This window comes from Octopus bimaculoides, chromosome 20, assembly GCF_046866305.1.
Source record: "Octopus bimaculoides isolate indiv1 chromosome 20, ASM4686630v1, whole genome shotgun sequence".
Lineage (NCBI taxonomy): Eukaryota > Metazoa > Mollusca > Cephalopoda > Octopoda > Octopodidae > Octopus > Octopus bimaculoides.
This window is the reverse complement of record NC_142947.1, coordinates 5537433-5556491: the sequence shown is the minus strand read 5'-3', so window position 1 is coordinate 5556491 and position 19059 is coordinate 5537433. Positions and strand designations below refer to the sequence as shown.

At 37.6% G+C, this 19059-nt stretch overlaps 2 protein-coding genes across 5 annotated transcripts; one reads left to right on the top strand and one right to left on the bottom strand.

The window, feature by feature from the left end:
- Window positions 1-383: 383 nt before the first annotated feature.
- On the bottom strand, window positions 384-9707 carry LOC106867604 (phosphatidylglycerophosphatase and protein-tyrosine phosphatase 1). 4 transcript variants are annotated; one of them, XM_014912522.3, is made up of 5 exons: window positions 9329-9707; window positions 3419-3636; window positions 2722-2802; window positions 1348-1539; window positions 384-603 (listed from the first exon to the last, which is right to left on the bottom strand). In XM_014912522.3, exons 2-5 carry the CDS (start codon window positions 3575-3577, stop codon window positions 469-471), a joined length of 567 nt encoding a protein of 188 aa, XP_014768008.1. In that variant the 5' UTR covers window positions 3578-3636; window positions 9329-9707; the 3' UTR covers window positions 384-468. The 4 variants fall into 4 exon arrangements, with proteins under 4 accessions (XP_014768008.1, XP_014768006.1, XP_014768007.1 ...); XM_014912520.3 differs by lacking the exon at window positions 9329-9707 and adding an exon at window positions 6320-6481; XM_014912521.3 differs by lacking the exon at window positions 9329-9707 and adding an exon at window positions 5594-5733.
- LOC106867603 (electron transfer flavoprotein subunit beta) lies at window positions 9657-16275 on the top strand. Its single transcript, XM_014912519.3, has 7 exons — window positions 9657-9824; window positions 12045-12203; window positions 12815-12973; window positions 13549-13611; window positions 14440-14598; window positions 15206-15388; window positions 16120-16275. The coding sequence occupies exons 1-6, from the start codon at window positions 9768-9770 to the stop codon at window positions 15380-15382; spliced, it is 774 nt and encodes a 257-aa protein (XP_014768005.1). The 5' UTR covers window positions 9657-9767; the 3' UTR covers window positions 15383-15388; window positions 16120-16275.
- The last annotated feature ends 2784 nt before the right edge of the window (window positions 16276-19059 follow it).

Genomic DNA, 19059 nt, shown 5'->3' with positions numbered 1-19059 from the left:
GGGCACATCTTGCATCTACTGCTCAGAGAATACCTTCATTCCATGATGGAATTTTTCATTGAATGTTTTAACTTTTTTTTCAATTATGGCCAGCCATATGATGGAACATATAACTGTGATGCCTGTTCCTGAAGCTTTATGAAATGTGAAAAGCCTTGCATTGGGCCAATCCCACTCTCTCAACAACAAATACATTCGCTCCAAAGAAGAGATAGTCTGCATTTCTGGGTACAAACAAGGACACCAGTTTTGCAATAGAATTCTGCTTCACCAAGAAAGATATCTAAACAACTAATCAACTGGAATCACTTCAAGCCAGTGCCATCCCCTAAGATTAACCCAGTCCTGTGACTGAAAGAAAAAAGAAAAACATAAAAATCAAATAATTTCAAAGCCTTGGTTGTTGTTTATTGCGAAATTTGTAAATTACTGAAACAAGTTGTGTTCAATGCAAATAACTTCCTGGCACTATGCAGGATCATCAAGGTTTTTGTTGCTCAGGTAGAATTGGTGGAGGAACTCCCTTTGTACGTTAAAGATTCGAGCATGAGCACGGCAAGAGACAATATGGTGCCAGGCTGTCACATCGTCCCACCCATTTGCCTGAAATGAAACAAAGATACATATGTTTTAACTTTTTATATTTATTTATGTTATGTTTGGGAGAAGTGATCAACTAAAGCTTATAAACAGACTCACTGGTGGCTGCTTGTTTACACTACATTTCTTTTTCTTTTTCAAAACAGTCCATGCTTATTTATGTTCCCACCACCACCATGCACACACACACCCAAACATCCAGCAATAGAGTAGTCACCACTGATGAGATTTAATTTTAAGTGAAACTAGACTAGTATGGTGACCTCACTCACTGTGGGGTGGTTATCCCCCCTGTCAGTGCACAGACGTGCTTTTTTGTGGCTCTAAGGGTCTTTGACTTTTATTTCTAGCAATGTAAGTGCTACCCTGCACCCTCAATCACAATTAGTGACACTTGAATTTTTCCTTTTTGGTTTTATATTGTGTATAGCCACCTTCGTTATTTTATATGTATATAAAAAACAATACCTCAATGCATATTCATCCAACCCTTGCCAATAGGGAAAAACAGACATAATATAAATAGCTGCAAGCTAAATAAATAGTACAAAGAATGTTATCTAGTGCTCTACCAACTCTGCTCTACACCATCTGATCCCAAATTTATGATAATGTCAGTGGTATGTGATAGAACTGCTGTGTGTTGTGATATTTAAGACAAACAGACAGAATATTCAATGAAGCCAGCAAAAAAAATGAAAGGAAAAATGAATTTTAGAATTTGGTCCAATATTTTCTAATACTTACCTTTATCAAATAACAAGCAACAATTGTGGAACTTCGTGTCCGACCAGCTTTACAGTGGACATAGACAGATTTACCCTTCTTCTTGTAACGATCAATAAAATCCAGAGCTTCTGAGATTTGTTCATTAGAAGGAGTTCCCACAAAATCAACAATTTTCAGTCTAAGATACTCTACTCCCATTTGTCGCCATTCCTGCAAACAGTAATTTGGTGAGGAAAGTAAACTTAAATTGTAGTAGTAGTAGTAGCAGTAGCAGTAGTAGTATATCCAGAAAATTCATCAGACTTTTGAGGATGATACCATGGACAAAACTTGAATTAAGGAGTGGCACAACATGCATCAGTAAAAAGTGATCAATGCATTGCATTTGAATGGAGGATTTGTGCATGTGGAGAGTGTTGGCAAAATTCATCCCTAAGGAGAAGCAACTTGGCATGGAAATTGCTCGGGACATGTCGGATGGAGCAAACCCTGACTCAGACTTCATGATGACCATCATCACTGGTGATGAGAGATGGGTTTAGGGTCTCTGCTCAGTGCATTTGGTCATCTTGCATGAAAACGAAAATCTGACGAGAGGTCACTACACACCTGTACTCTAGGCATAGCAGCCAGGAATTGATGTGACCTACCAGCAACAAATACTGCAAATCTCTAATAGTTATGCCAGTCTTCTAATATAGGCACAAGGCCAGCAATTTTGAGGGGAAGGGGTGGGTAGTCAATTACATTGGTCTCAGTACTTGATTGGTATTTTGTTTTGCTGAGAGAGATGAAGGCAAAGTTGACCTGAGTGAAATTTGAATTCTGAACATAAAGAACTGGCAAAAAATACTGCAAGGTATTTCTTTTGTTTGGCAAAAACCTCAGTTAGATTCTGATTATTTGTTTCTTTTAATTAGTATAAGAACAGGTACATACAAGAAGACAATAACAAGAGAGGAAAATCTGTGGTTTATACAAAAAATAGGAAAAGAAAATCACAAAAGTAAATCAAGCCTAAATTGACAATTATTGATTGTAGAAACCCTTTAACATTTGGATTCTTCTGTCAAATAAAATGCATATTTATTCATTGCTTTGAATTAATCAGGCATTATCTTGTAGCTTACAAGATTTTGATAAGGTAATTGTATATTTTTAGAATGATATTGTAGGGTAGGTGTGAGAGGCTGGATCTGGCCAATTTGAACATAAAAGGGGTAGAATATTCTAGCTGGTTTAAATGCTAAAGGGTTAAACACAATAACTTGATTGGAACTTTATTTCGACTCCTCATTCTTCCAGGAAGATGAAAGTCAACCCAAAAGTGATTAGTTATTTCATAATAATTAAAATAAAAACAAAATTTTGAAGCTCAAGACGGATATTTACCTCCTCTGTCGGTGTGAAATGTTTAATTTCATGGTCCAGGTTGGCCGAGATTATACCACGAACATTTTCTTGATTAATAAGCTGCAAATAAAATTTAACTCAAGTTTGATAAACAAATAGGGGCCAGCATGCCTGTGGAGCAAGGGACAGTTTGGTTTCCTATTCAGTTATCTCACTGCATGGAACCTTGGTGAAATGGCCTTTACCACAGCCTTGGAATAATGGAATAATTGCTTTCCTAAATTTGTCGTTATTTTCAAAATTAATTTCAACACAGAGTATTTCATTAAAAATATGGTAATTGAGAGGTTATAATGAGAAGCTATTCAGTTCCAAAGTTCAATGGTGCCATGCCTCTGGAACCAGTTTCCTTGTGATAGTTTACCTGACTGGATACCCAACACAGAAGAATGCAACTGCCATTACACACACACACAAACACATAATACAACAAAAGAGTACAACCAGACCTCATAAGAAAACAAACTGATGCAATAGAAATCCAGGAGGAGTTTGGCAGGGTTTCTTACTGCCGGATGCTCTTCCTATCGATAACCACTCAACAGAGTATTCTCGGTGCTTTTTACATGGTCACATCTGAAAGATTCTTGATAACAAAAGAGTTGACCCAGGGCTAAAGAACAACAGGACTAATAACAGTGAAAATAAATGTTTTTGAACTGCAAAAGAAGCTCACCGTTTTGGTGATGGGCCGCAGGGGTAAGGCCCCCAGGATGACAGTCTCATCAATACGATCATACCAGTTGCGACTGCTTACTTTGGACATGCAGTAGTTGTAGAATAGTGAAGGGTAGAAAGCTACTCGTGAAAAGACGTAGGAACCGATCCATGGCATGCTTCCACAAATTCTTTTTCGCTTCTTTCTGGAAACTTCTAAGTGATTCAAATCAGCATCTGTAAATGACAATATACAAACTTTCTTCATTCTCCTCCATTAAACACAAATGGCTAATGGGAAACATGTTTCAATCTACTCAGGGGAGTGCCTGGTACTGAGCCTGATCAAGGCTGAAGGGACCAGGACAGGGTCTGTGTCAGCTCCCTTCAACATAAACAACTAAAACATTTAGCAAAACTGTAAGACATGCTGCCAAGCCATACTCAGAAGCAGGAAGGGAGTGGGGGAGATGCAGGGATGCCTATTTGTGTTTAATCAATTGTTCTTCAAAAAGAAATGTATCTCAAATAATAACAATAATAATCACCAGAGATCAATTAAATAACTTGAGGTGTACATGGATCAACACATGTTTTGTGTCAATTAGTTCTTAGGTGTCGCTCTTAGGTGTCACATCATTTTTAGTGAAACCCTAATTGCGATGTTTGAAGTCACAAAATCTTGAAATATTCCTGTGAACTCAAGGTTGAATTAGTAATCAGCTAACGAGCAACTGATTAATTATAAAGAACTTCGGTGTTTAAAACTCAACCGACAGTTAGCGTTTTTTTCTCTTTTTACTTCATTATCCTTTTGAAAATATTTCAAGATTCGCAAGATTTGCCATATTCGTCGTTAATAAAATCTGAGAAGCATCTTTTTGTATCACAAAGTATGGAAGCACAATGAAAGCAAATGTAACTCAAGAGAGATTTATGATCGCTCGATCTGCGATAAAACAGCTGACAAATTTCCCTGCTCTCATACTTTACGGTCTTAGAGTACAAAGTGTGTTGTGTAGTCTGAATAACAGAGAGGGTAGACACAGGGTAGACAATGTCTTTGATCGTAGTTCTGCTCACTCGGGGCTGAATTGACGGGGTGGTAGCTAAACAACACCAACGAAACTCGTGCTGGGAAATATTTATTAATAAATGTCTCTGATTTCTGAAGGCTTACTCCGGGTGGCGAGGTTGATGCAATTGATAACCAGCCTGAATACCTGCAGGGCTTAATTTAAGGAAAGCAAAGGTGGTGGGTGACTATTTCGAATGACTGCAACAGTAATGGAACTCCGCTAAGGACACGCAACGACTAGTTGTTGATGTTAAACCGAGAGGCATGCTGTGGCCACATATACATACATATATAAATAAACGTAACAAGTGGTTCCTTTTACAAAAAAAAAACAACAACAAAACATATAGAAAATGATTCCAAATGAATTCAGAGATCCGGTTCGTCAACATCTTCCCCCGTTAGGTTGCATCATGTCCAGTCCTTTTAGCAAACAAGGGGTATAACGGCCACAGATTTTAATTATATGGCATTCTGTATTGTTCACGTGTTGATCAGCAAAATAATAGGCGCAAGTGAAATAAAAAATCGTCAAATGAAGAATGGAAATCGAAAACGAGCCAACGACTCCGATTGCCGGAACAGTAAACGGTTGATCAACGTCGATTCTCAGAATAGCGAATAAATAGATAAATATTGTTATATTTGGGAAGAATCGTAATTAATAATAAACAAACTCGCCGGTTATTGCTTGACTATATTTCACTTCTTTTTCTTTCTCTAAAGCAATTGATGTTTATTGATGTCCCCCAACAATATTTTTCGCCTCAACGATGCAGAGAAGAAAAGTAATTTGGGGGACATAAAACAAACATCAACAGGTTTGAGAAAAGAAAGAGCAAGTCAAATATAAAACATCCAGAGATTGTGCTTATAGTCCTTTGTAAATTAAGAGGACTTCTTTCTTCTCATAACAACTGTGAGATTAAGAGGCGGCGTGAATCGAAATTCTAGCAAAACAAATTCAAAGTTGTCAAAAGAAAACTATTTCCTAGAACTATTTCTTCAAGGTAAATAAATAAAATAAGAACAAAACGTGAAAAATAATAGGGTTTGTGTGTGGGGAGAAGATTAACAGGGTGAAGGTTGAACGGAGACAAAATAACTGTCCTTTACCTTTGAGAAACTCAACAGTTTACGAAATCGCGTTTCGAAAAAGTAACACTCCCCCTCCTCCTTCTTTCTTTCTTTCTCTCTTTATTCCTCTTTCTTTCTCTCTTTATTCCTCTTTCTTTCTTACATATACACATTGTCTCTTTTTCTCTATCGCTCTCACTTTCACTGAACAGGACATTACCATTAAAGGTCACTGAAAATAGTGTTTATTTTATTAGATATCAAGTGTTTTTGTTAAGACTCAGGCCAGGCCTCTCACAAACAGACTTATGATCTAAGGAAGTCAAACCATAACAATCACATCTTTATGTCGTTTTTTTGCGTTTTTGTTACGATGGTAGGGAGTGATTTGAAGGATATTTGACTGCTATTTCTAGCAGTTCGAGCGACTATGTAGGGGCTTACCCTCGTTGGTTCGTCGATGAAGTTGGCGAGTAACGAGCGAACCAAGTTCCAATTCTTAGTTTTCTAGAACTATTTCACTTTGTATTTGCCCCACTCCCAAAAATAACTTCATCTACAGCATTCCATCGTATTTCGTTTTTGGATTTGGTTTGCAAGATTCTTTATGTGAGTTCGTGTGTTGAAGGACTGGCGTAAAGCATAACTTACTTCTGAATACACTATCATTGCAAAAAAACAAAGAGAAAGAAAAAAAGAAAGAGAAAGGAAAAAAAGACGGCTAGAATATCTTTGATCATAAGGGTCTACTCAATCAGAACTGACCTGGCCCGAAACAAGAACAACACTCTTTCATTTCTTCCAAGAGCTGTCTGTTGAAATATTAGATTTTTACAGAACACGGTCTTGTTTTCTTTTTTTTTTGCTTGATTTACCAACGCTGGTCATCGCTTGATTCGTCAGACTCTCTCTCTCTCTCTCTCTCCACACACACACATATATTGTAACTATTTGACTTTTTAACGATGTTTAATACCTTTGAGAAAAACATGAAAACCATAACTTTCGTTTCTTCCTTTCCACGAACTTAGTAAGGGCCTCTCGAAAATTTAAACAGTCTTCTTTGTCGATCTGCTAGAAATAGCAGCCAAATCTTCCTCAAATCACACTCACCCATCTATCTATCCACTACACCTGTGAAGGTCGTGGAGACACGACTTCCAGAGGCTCCTATTTGAATCACACTTTATGTTGCCCAATGTGCTGCTGGGTTCATATTAAAGAGAAAAAACGGAATGGCTACGGATGGAATTACTTTGACCATAAATCTGCTTGATCAAAGTTGACCTGGAGTTAAACAACAGGTTGTCAAAGGGTTCATACTGTATCCTTTAACAGAAATTAACAAGCAGTGTTAAACAGGTTCATCCCCCCATTTCAACCTAGACCTCATAGAACAACAGATTTATGATTGAAGGCACAAGCGTAGCTAGAGTGTGTGCCACCCGGGGTGGCCCTCCCGTTTACCACCTCCAGACCCCACCAAAAGCACATATTGCTTACAGCAATGGCCTACAACAGAATGAAAAGTGTGGACCACCCCTACCGCCCGTCCCCCTCCACCCAGCTACGTTAGTGATTGAAGGATATTCCAAATATGACCAATTAAGGTTACTTTAATAAGTCCCTGTTCTTGAGACAGTTGGATTCCACTTGATAAGGGTTTGGCTGCTATTTCTAGAACAACAAACATCTTTCAATATTATCTCAAGTGTTTTTGTTCTCGACTGTAAACCTCCACTCCTTGATATGTTCTTTCTCCCACCTCTCTCTACAATCTCTTGACCATCCTTTTTTCTTAGTAACCTACTAAATGACCAACACTTAGACATAAGTAAAAGTACGCACACACACACACACACACACACACACACACACACACGCACACACACGCGCACGTGGCAGCCTCTACATCAACACTTCTCAGGAATGGTGATCACAATAGTGTGGTGGGATTAGGGTTACTTCAGAACAGGGCATAAATTCACCCCGTAATTGCCCACGGGCATATGGCGTAGTGGTTAAGAGCGCGGGCTACTAACCCCAAGGTTCCGAGTTCGATTCACGGCAGCGACTTGATTAATAATAGTAATAATAATAATAATATAATAATAGTAACATCGTTAGGAATGAGAACCCAGGTTCGAAATTTCCCCAAGACACCTGACGCAGGCTGGAGGGTACATCAGCCGAAACGTTGTGTTAACAACAAACAAGATGAGGACAAATATCCGTCAAATGTAAATAATGTATATATATATATATTATATCATCATCATCATTTAGCACGTTTCCATGCTGGCTGTTTGACCAGTGCCCATCTAAACGTGGTTGATGCCAGTGCCTTCTGACTGGCTCCTGCGCTGGTGGCACATAAAAAGCACCATCCAAACGTGGTCAATGCCAGGTCAGTCTGATTGATATCCATGCCGGTGGCACATAAAAAGCACCATCCGAATGTGGTCGAGGTCAGTTCCCCCTGACTGGCTCCAGTGCTGGTGGCACGTAAAAAGTACCATCCGAACATGATCGATGCTATGCCCACCTGACCGGCTCCCGTGTCGGTGGCACGTAAAAATCACCTACTACACTCTCAGAGTGGTTGGCGTTGGGAAGGGCATCCAGCTGTAGAAACATTGCCAGATCAGACTGGAGTCTGGTGCAACCAATGGCTTTCCAGACCTCAGTCAAACCATCCAACCTATGCCAGTTAAACGATGATGATGATGACTGATTGACATTGCACATCCAGCAGAGCATACTGACTTCAATTCTTTCAAGCTTTCACATGTTCTCTGCAGTCACAGCCCTTTTTTCACTGCCGTGTAGCACACACGCATCATACAACCTACCTATCACTCTGAAAGGGAGGCCTTTTGTTAACAACAAAGATCTCTGAACTTTGCCCACCCTACTCTTATTCTAGTAGCTATATATATATATATATATATATATATATATATATATATATATATATATATATATAGCTATATATATATATATATATATATATATATATATATATATATATATATATATACACACATATATATTACACACACACATATAGTATCTTTCCCAGAGAATCTCATTGAAACTTCACCTATGGAACTGCTAACATTATCCGTGAGCAAGTGTTTTCTACTCTAGCCCAGGACCAACAAAAGCCTTGTCAGTGTATTAAGTAAATGGAAATTGAAAAGAAGTCTGTCATGTGTGTCAGTGAATGAATGTGTGTGTTTGTATGTTTTAGTAAGTTCATACACCCTTATTCTACGAAAAAGAATGGGGTGTAAGCGCTACAGATCCGCTGATGCACACACACACTGTAAGAAATAGAAAGGACAGTTTGGCGAATATGAATGCTGAGTGTAGAGAATGACTGTTGCAGAATCGATGATAGTGATGATGAAAATAACGATTAAAAAGATGTGAAGGAAGAAGAGGAAGAGAAAAAGTGAGTAGATTAAAGAGATCAGCTCCATGTCATACATCTAAGTTAAGCGAAGTCAAATCTCGGCAGATTATAAAACTGAGGCCTTTAAATAGGTATTAAGTATTAAACATCTTCATGTTTGAGTACAGAAATTTCTAACATAAAAATGTGATAGTCCTTCCAAATAAAATACTTTTCAAAAGTTTCTTTTAATGAGGTGAAAAGTTTAATATTCCGGGTAAACCGTTCGTTTGGAAATGGTTCTGCCCGAAATGTCTGATTTTTTTTTTTCTCTTTCTCAAACCAATCTGTTCTACTTTTGCATTAGTTATACTTACTAATTGCCTGCGGAGACCATCACTAGTTTCCCTCGATTCAACTGTTTTGAAGTAATCGAATCATCCATATTCTTTTATACATGTTCTCTCTTCATACAGTCTAAGGATTCCAGTCTAAGGTAGTTACAGAGTTGCGTCAATTTTATTCACCTAACATATCCATTCATCGGGTATTTAATCGCATCTCTGCGTTCTAAGTTTAAATCCAGTCACTGTCAACTTTGTTTTTTACCCTTGCGAGATCGATAAAATAAAGTATTAATCGGTCGATGTAGATTCCTAAAAAACATCCAACTTTGAGTCATATTATTTTGTTTTAAAAGTCCCTGGAACCAAAACACGTGGAGCCAGAAGACCGGAAGTTGTGGCTTTGTTTGTGAAACGTGAACTCTTATAAAGAGAAGATCGAAAGAGTCAGTTTGGTGGATGACGTGAAAAGATGTCTTCTCTTCGTGTTTTGGTTGGAGTGAAGCGAGTCATTGATTATGCTGTTAAGGTAAGAATAATGTCTCTAGATCAGAAAAAGAAACCCAAACAAGCAGACAACATTCATATTTCATTTCTATAAAATATGATTGTTACTAAATTAGTTTTAAGACAGAGAAAATCTTCCATTTCTATCAAATTCTTGTTGAGAAGAAACTTTTTTTTTACCATTTCTTGAAATGTCAAATGTTTCTAAGAGTTTTATTATTTATTTTAACTTGTTTTTTTGAGGAATGTCACTCTGTATTATAATGAATCACCTGTATTTATTTGCCCTTATGTTTATATATATTTCAAGGTGTGTGCCTGTTAATATCATATAATGACCTTTGCCCTTGTACTTTTCTAAATAATTTTTATATCGCATAGTCTTATGTAGTTGTTTCGTTTTTCTTCATCGGATTACTGTATAGACTTATAGAATAGATTGTTTGTTTTACTTCTCTCACATATATGCTTGTTCTGAAACAAGTATCCTGTTATATTTCGCGAATGCCCTTACCTAGGACACTACACCGTGTTTACCCATAGTTGTCATTTCGTTATTAAACCGATTGCAACTCTGGATTCAGTAGACTCCGATAGGCTGCCAGACTTTTCATGATATAGCCCTTCGGGAAATCCTGTCACCAGTCCCTCCCCCTCACGTAAATCACGCCAGGTTTACAGGATTTTAAAATCCTTACCATTCCAAAGCGGATCGAAGCAACATACTGTTCAGGTGGCTTTCAGACTATGTCCCGCATATTTCGCGTTGGGTAACGTAAATGATCAAACGGTTATGTAAACATCCTGATTCGTTCCAACAAATCACTCAGGTGGAATCCAAAGACATTCGTTGACAGCTTGTTTTTAGGGGATTTGACATTCCAATTTTTATTTCTTTAGCTCCATTCCGTTATCTCTCAATCCTCCCCTTTTTTCTTAGATAACCTCTTACGATTGCCAGCGCTATTTTCTTTTCCTTTTACGCAGACAGCTGACACACCCATTTCTGGCCCCATAAACGAGCTGTACCTTTAATTGGATTTTATTGATTATGCACGAATTCTATTCATTAAATACTCGTTGATTCCCATAAAGTTGACAAGCCAAAGATGAAAGCCTTTCCGTAGTCGTCCGACCTACTAGAAATAGCAGCCAAATTTCATTCAAATGACACCTCACCATTAGATAAGCTATGTAAAGACAAGACAGTCTAGCTTGAATGTCATTTAATTATAAGTCTCCTTGATCCTAAACAATAACTAACTTTCAATACTATGAAATGTTAACGTTCACACTTAGAAAGATTGATAGAAACTATTAATTGAAAAAAATGAACGCCAGTAACTCACCTCTCCAGGAACTTACACCCACAGACACCCGATCATCCCCACCCACCCTCTTGCAAAAATATTTCCAACGATTTTGTACTTTAGTTGAATGAATGGGTCTTCATAGATTTACATACTTTAATTTTCTTCTCTGAAAAGGCATCTAAAAATAAATGATTGAATGAAACGGTTTCGGTTGTTCTCGTTTCTGACTTCGGCTGCTTGTTCCCCTTGACCTCAATAAAGTTTAGCGTTCGGTTTAAGTTTTAATCAGTCGCGTCAGCTAGACGTGGATTCTCTGAGAATCGAGCCCGTTGCTTGTCTTTAATTGCTGTATCTAAGAATAAACAAAGTTAGTCTCTTGAAATATTGGACTAATAATGACATAGATCGCTGTGATAAGAAATAGCGTAAATTGTTTTTATTCTTCAGAGCTCACTATTCACAGGATCTGCTAAAAATAGCAGTCAAATTTCCCTCAAATCACAACTATCTTCAGCATGGGACACATTGGATAACGTAATCTGCAGCTTACTGCCCTAATAAAAGACAGGATAGTCATGGCCGGATTGCCATAGATCAGTTCGTATAAGGCTGAAGAGAGGCCAGATGACAACAACACATCTTTATATGTATCCAGATGTTTAAAAACAGCTCAGCAAAGGCTTGGCTTCGCTGAGTGGTTCAAATTTTTGCTTCTTAAACATGTGGTTCCGGGTTCAGTCTCACTGCATGGCACCTCGGGCAAGTGTCTTCTACTATAGCCCTAGGCCGATCCAAGCCTTGCAAGTGGATTTGGTAAGCAGCAACAAAGAAGCCCATGTCATATATATATATATATATATATATATATATATATATATATTTTTTTTTTTGCCATTTTTCACCACCTTTTTCCTTCTTCCCTATTTCAGATAAGAGTTAAACCTGACAAAAGTGGTGTGGTAACGGATGGGGTGAAGCATAGCATGAACCCTTTTGACGAAATTGCTGTTGAGGAAGCTGTCCGGATGAAGGAGAAGAAAATAGCCAAAGAAGTCATTGCTGTGTCATGTGGCCCAACACAATCACAGGTAATGTCTGTTTCTTACTAAATGTGTTCTTCCTAAACGGTCCACCATTTATATGAGAGTAGGAGTGTCAGCGTATGTATATGGTTATTCACATTGCTAGAAACGCCAATCAAACAATGCCATACCATCTTCAAAAAAGGACAGATATATTGTCTAGAAAAAAAAAAAGGAGAGAGAGAACAAAAGGAATGGTAATTGCTAGAATAGCTTTGGTCACTAGTCAGCTGGATCAAGGCTGACTTGGGGGTTAACCCTTTTCATAACAACTCGTTTGAGACTGCTCTTTGGTCTGTGATGCAAACTTCCTGTTTGAAGGTTGTTTAAATTAAAACTTTCTGTTGAACATTTTATGCTAATTTATCTTCCAAATAATGACAAAATTATTTCACTAAATTCTTCATTAATTTCAAAATTAATTTTTAAAAAATCTCAACAGAAATTTAGCAACAAAAAGGTTGTTTGTCTTGAAGTGACAAAAGAAGCCAACTTCTTATTTCACAACTAAACAAGTCCTATTTTTGCTTTTGTAATATTCCTTTCAGATAAGTTCCTTTGGTCTTTTTACTGTGAATTGAAACATTGAATTTTCCTGTGCCGTTTTATGTTTCCAGGAGACCTTACGGACAGCTTTGGCAATGGGTGCTGACAAAGCCATTCATGTTGAAATGAAACCAGCAGAATATCTCAATGCACAGCCATTCCACATATCCAAAATATTGGCAAAGATTGCTCAGGATGAAAAGATAGATGTCCTTCTTTTAGGAAAACAGGTACATATTTCATATTTAATAGAATCACTTGATTGTTACTTTCTCAAAGACAGATGCAATTATTATAGGGTAGTCAACCAATGATGGTTGTCATGTGTTTAAATCATTGCAGTATTTCAAAGTGATAAAAATTTAGATGTTTTCATTAGCTGCATATATATATATATATATATATATATATATATATATCTCCAATGGGCTTCTTTCAGTTTCCATCTACCAGATCCTGAGGCTGTAGTAGCAGACACTTGCCCAAGGTGGTGTGCTGAGGGACTGGACCTGAGACCACATGGTTGGGAAGCAAACTTCCTAACCACATGCCCATACCCCCCCCCACACACACACACACACACGCGTGTGAGTGTGTGTGTATATATATATATATTGATGATGATTATATATATATATATATATATATATATATATATATATACATATACATACACACATAGAGCAAGAAAGGTACACACAGACATGCACACAAACATTAGTCCATGGAAGCAAAACAGTCCAAATTTATGTTTATTTCTTCTTCCTCCCTTATTCACCCAACAATTGTTTTTCGTATCCAACAGGCTATTGATGATGACTGCAACCAAACTGCTCAGATGACAGCAGCACTTTTAGACTGGCCACAGGTATGGACTCTTATTTTCATTAGCAATTAAGCTTTGTGGAGGTGGAGAGTGAATTTCCAGAAACGAACACAAACACAATGCTGAGCTTGGCAGGGTACGTAACGCTTGACTGGATGTGTATTGCTTCTGTGTCTGAGATGAACTGAGATGAACTGGGTATTAGGGGTCTCAGGCATGGTGTGGGAGAGAGGAGAAAACACAAGCCCGGTCCTGGGCTGCATATGGGTGATGGGAATTGGGTAAAGAAGTGTTAAGTGGTCCAAATGGAAGGGACCTGGAGAAGACAACAACACAAGAATGACCTGAGAAGAGGAGATAAAAGCTGATTTCAGGTAAGAAAGTTTATAAGATGGCAAAAGACTGCAGCAAGTTGTAAAACAGTGTGCTAAAGAAGACTCATCAAACCCATGCCAACATGAAAAAACAGGAGAGGTAGAAGGGAGGGAGAAAGCATTTTGTGGGGCTGAAATGAGAGATGCAATAGAGTTGATGGAGTGTCAGGGAGGCCCCTTAAGGTAGGAGGTGAGTAGAAGTGAATGGGCAACATAATACTGGGTGTGGGTGGGTAGAGGCTGCAAGGGGTTTATGGAGAGTGAGGGGGGGGGGTATGAATGAAGAATAAGTGTTGAAGAATGAGAGAAGTGAATAAAAGTGACCGGGGAGAGGAACACAGGGAAGAACATAGTGGATAGGGGTTGCAAAAGATAATTTTTTTTAAAAACTTTCTTTGGGGTTGAATTCTGAAAAGAAATTTTTTTTTTTTTTTTTTTGAGTGAACAAAATGAAAGAAATGAAATTAATTTTAAAATATTTGTTTTATTTGTAAAGGCAACATTTGCATCTAAAGTTGCTCTAAAGGAGGGTTTGATGACTGTAACCCGTGAAATTGATGGTGGATTAGAAGATATTGAAGTAAAATTACCTGCAGTTGTCAGTGCTGATCTTAGGCTTAATGAACCTCGTTATGCAACACTGCCAAACATTATGGTAAGTGAAATTTTTTTACTGAACATCAACTGATAAGGAATAATATATGAAGAAGACTCTGGTTTCAATTTAATCCCCTCCTGGGGTATTTAGTAAAACAAAAATATTTTGTATCAAACAACGAAATTTGAAATTGTAAAAAAAATAAATTCATAAATTTCTAACCTATTCATTTTCCTTCATTTTTTTTTACAATTGAAATCATCATCATTATCCAAAATGCTTTGTGGTATTTCACTTGTGACTGCATTCTGGGTTCAAATTCCATTGAGGTTGGCTTTGCTTTTCATCCTTTTGGGGTCAATAAATTAAGTACCAGTGAAACACTGGGGTCCATGTAATTGACTATCCCCCCTCCCCTAAATTTTAGGCCTTGTGCCTAGAGTAGAATGGATTATTATTATTTTTGTCTGCCACTATGTTCTGAGTTCAAATTCTGCCGAGGTCGACTTTGCCTTTCATCCTTTTGGGGGTCGATTAAATAAGTACCAGTTACACACTGGGGTTGATGTAATCAACTTAATCCCTTCCCCCAAACAAAAAATTTGGAATCATTATTATTATTATCTACTTTTGATTACTTTTAACATTCACTTATCTCACACAGAAAGCTAAAAAGAAGCCTTTAGCCAAGAAGAAAGCTGCTGATTTTGGTGTTGACTTAACTCCTAAGCACAAGATAATCTCCATTGAGGACCCTCCAGTCAGAGAAGCTGGTCAAAAGGTGGAATCAGTTGAAGATTTAGTAGAGAAACTGAAGGCTGCTGGTTTAGTCAAAACGTAAGATTAGGTAAGGCCTCCGTTTTCTTAAATCATCATCATCTGTTTTCCAGGAGGCATCAGTCTCATTTTCGTAAATATTTCATGGTTTTTGTCGCTGTTATTTAGCCCCAGGTCAATCATGATCCAGTAATCCTGTGTTTAATGATATTCCTATTGTGACCATTCCTCCACATTTTTTTACAGACAGTGAATCTAAGACTACATTATCCACTTATGGTTATGTGTAATTTGAGGGAGATTTGGTTGCTATTTCAAGTAACCATGTAGTCTCCCTCATTGACTTATTGTTTCATCATTACCATCATATATAACTTCCCATTTCAGTGCTTATATGGATTGTGGAGAGACCCACTGCAGGTTGAGTTTCTGGGGTGTAGGTGTCTGCTGATTAAAAGATCAGAAATCCCTATGTTGCTACTAGTATTGTACTTCCCACTCCACCTACATGAATGTCTCAATTTTAAAACAAATCCTACATGTTACAATAATAGATATCCTGCCTGTCACAGCAACAGGATTTCTAATAATGTTCCTGTGAGTATAACGTGAATGTTACAGTCTTAATGACTCCATGTTTCTAAAAAATGGTCCCTTAGATCTCACACCTCCAAGGGTTTGTATGGCATCAAATTCTGCATAGTTGAATATTTATGTTTTGTATGTATAAAGAAAAATACATGTTTGTGCACTGTCGTTTGGTAAATAAGCAATCATTTCTTGTTTTACTATATTTTCCAGGTTCAAATTAAGAAATCTTTGAAGACAAATTAAGTAGACCCTGGTCACCAAAATAGAGTTCGGATTTGAAAGAAAATCAAATGATTTCCTTACATCAAATTTTTTGTTTTATTGATTTATTGCAATTTATACAATAAAAACTGTTATTCTGTATAAGTGAAGAGTTTTGTTGTTGATTCTTGTTGTTATGTGAAGAAAGAAGTTGAAAGGAGGAATGTTGTGTTGTACAGTTTACCAATGACTGAATTGTTATGTGTGCTTGTAAAAATAGCATGATCACTTTTGTTAGAGGTGGTGATCACATCTGGCTGACCACATGCTGTGGAAACCTCAACTGCTTGCCCACCCAATCGGCATGCAGCTGCCTACCTGAGGCCTTGCAGAGAAGGTCTCCATCCTTGTTTAGAACTTTGTGCAGAGTTTTTCTCAAGTTGTGACGATTTAAAGGAAGAATGGGCCTTTGTGATGTTTGTGTTTATAACAATGGCTATGCTCTCATCAACTGCTTTGAGTACCTTGTCGTTTCACCAATGATAACAATTTCTGATTAATTAGTGAGATGATGTAAAGATCCTGTTTCAGAGCCAATCAAGAAGGAAGGTATCTCACTCTTGTTCCAGATGAGAAGGTTTACAGGGCTTTGTAGGGCATCATAGACAACTGCTGGCAGATGAGAATGCAACTTGTATTCTCAAAATAGAAAAATTCATATAGATATAATCAGTTATTGCAGGTTTCTTTTTCCGATTGTCCTGCTTAAGGCATGCAATGCCTGAGTTATTTAAATCTGACAGTTATATTTCTATTTCAATAAACTTGTTTCCTATACATCTTAATTTTAACACTTTATCCCATATTTTTTTTACTAAACATAATCGTGAGAACGAAATGCTTCTGCTCAAAAAAGAAATGTTTTTAGTGATCTATTGTTTTTTTTTTTTAACTTTTCACTCTATTATTTATGGTTTAGATATTTCATACTTATTGGTCGAGCACATCTATCTGAAAGTAAGGCTTTTAATCACAAGTCTGCTCGTTGAAAGCTGACCTGCAACGGCGGCTCATCAATAACTGCTCAGATTAAGTTTGCTGTGTTGAGACCCAAGTGTCCGTGGATAACAATCACACGAGACTTATCTCCCCTAGAATGAAGATATCGATCAATAACACAGAATTGTATTTACAGATTTATCTCCCCTGGCAATACTAGCTTCGGACATGAATTAGCTGTTCAAATGACAGACAGACAGTCTTACGGCGAGTCTGACGACTAATCTTACAAAGAATGGTCCTAGAAGAAGCGGGGCTATCTCTACTTGACAGCTCGAGTTGCTAGAAATTGCAATAAGATCATTCTATAAGTAGATGACAGCTTTACACTACGAAAGGACATGCTTGGGAAGAAAGAATTGAAAGGAATTGCACAAAATATTGGGAAGTGCTAGGACAGGGGCTGGAAGACTCGCTTTGAGCTCACAGAAATGGTCTCTAAAGGACGCTTGTGTTGATAAGTCTTTGCTCAAATGGGTTTTATTGGGGGCATTCAATCTATAAGCTAAGTTGCAGAGTTAGCAAGTGGCTTTCGATTATCAGTGGGGTTTAAATGTTGGGATGTAAATCCAGATCTAATCAACTCCAGATTAGGACACTTTGATTTGAGTTTCTGGTGGCGAAAAACCCAAAGCATCAGACAACCCTAGGTCACATCACTGATAATGTATTGGAGCAGATCCAAGAAACATATTTTGCCAATAATAATAACAATAATCCTTTCCAGGAATGTATGGAAACAAGTATATTGTTGTCAGGTATTAAATGGTTAATATATTTATACTATAGCAACGAACATATGTCCGTCCGTCCGTCCGTCCGTCCATCCATCCATACATGCATACCCAATAATAATTGGAGCACTAGGTTTTGTTAGTAAATGCTTAAAGGAGAATCTGGATAAACTAGGATTTTTAGACAGAGAAATCAACTGGCTGATTCATACATTACAGTCAATAGCATGTATGTCTCTTCTATTTTTTAATTATTATAAATCTTCCACTGAGGAGAAAGCCAGTTTCCAACAAAGATACAAGGCTCCATCTTTGGGATGTAATTAACTCAAACAAATTCACATTTGGAACTTGAGAAAAGGCTTGAATATCTTTACTGTTCCACTCACAGATTGCACTTGCTACACCATCATGAAATAATTTGATTATTGATACAAAGTGATCCGGACATCCAAATTTGCCAAGTATTTTCCATAGCAAGGCCCTATTCCCAGTATCAAACGCCTTGGTTAAATCAATGAATTAAGGGAAAGAACTCGCAAAATTTTAATTTATCAAAATTTTGAGTTTGAAAGATACGGTGGTGGGAGTGAGTATGTTTCATAGTAGCTATGGTTACATGATGAATGTCTTACAGCTTAAACGAGTATCTTGCGTGGGGGTCATATAGATTTTTAGCACAAATGGTAAAGTCTCGATAAGACAAGGAAACTTGTATGGAATGGCATTGAATTCGTTGAAGTAGGAATTAAAGGAGATCAATGAAGACAAAGAGGTGCGGTTTGTGTGGAATTGTTGAGTGAGGAGCTGGCAGCCGTGTATGGAGGGGAGTGTGTGGACTTGTATAGGCAATGGAATGTGCAGCAGCAGTAGTAGTAGTAGTAGTTAACCCTATTGTATGTCTCCCTACTCAAGGTGTATAGTATACAATGCACCTCCTGTCTCCCTTCGCTTGCTAAAATGCTTTCCTGGTTCATCTTCTGACCCCGTCGCCGTCTCGAAGGGATTCTCTTCTCTTTTACCCTCTTATGGGGTTTAACTTTCTGACTTCCTCCATGAAAGGGATCAAGAGTTGAATGTGGGCGATGGGTTCCCCTCTATTCCTTGCCTTGGACGTCCCTTCGTTGGCTCCAACAATAAAAATAAAAACAACCGC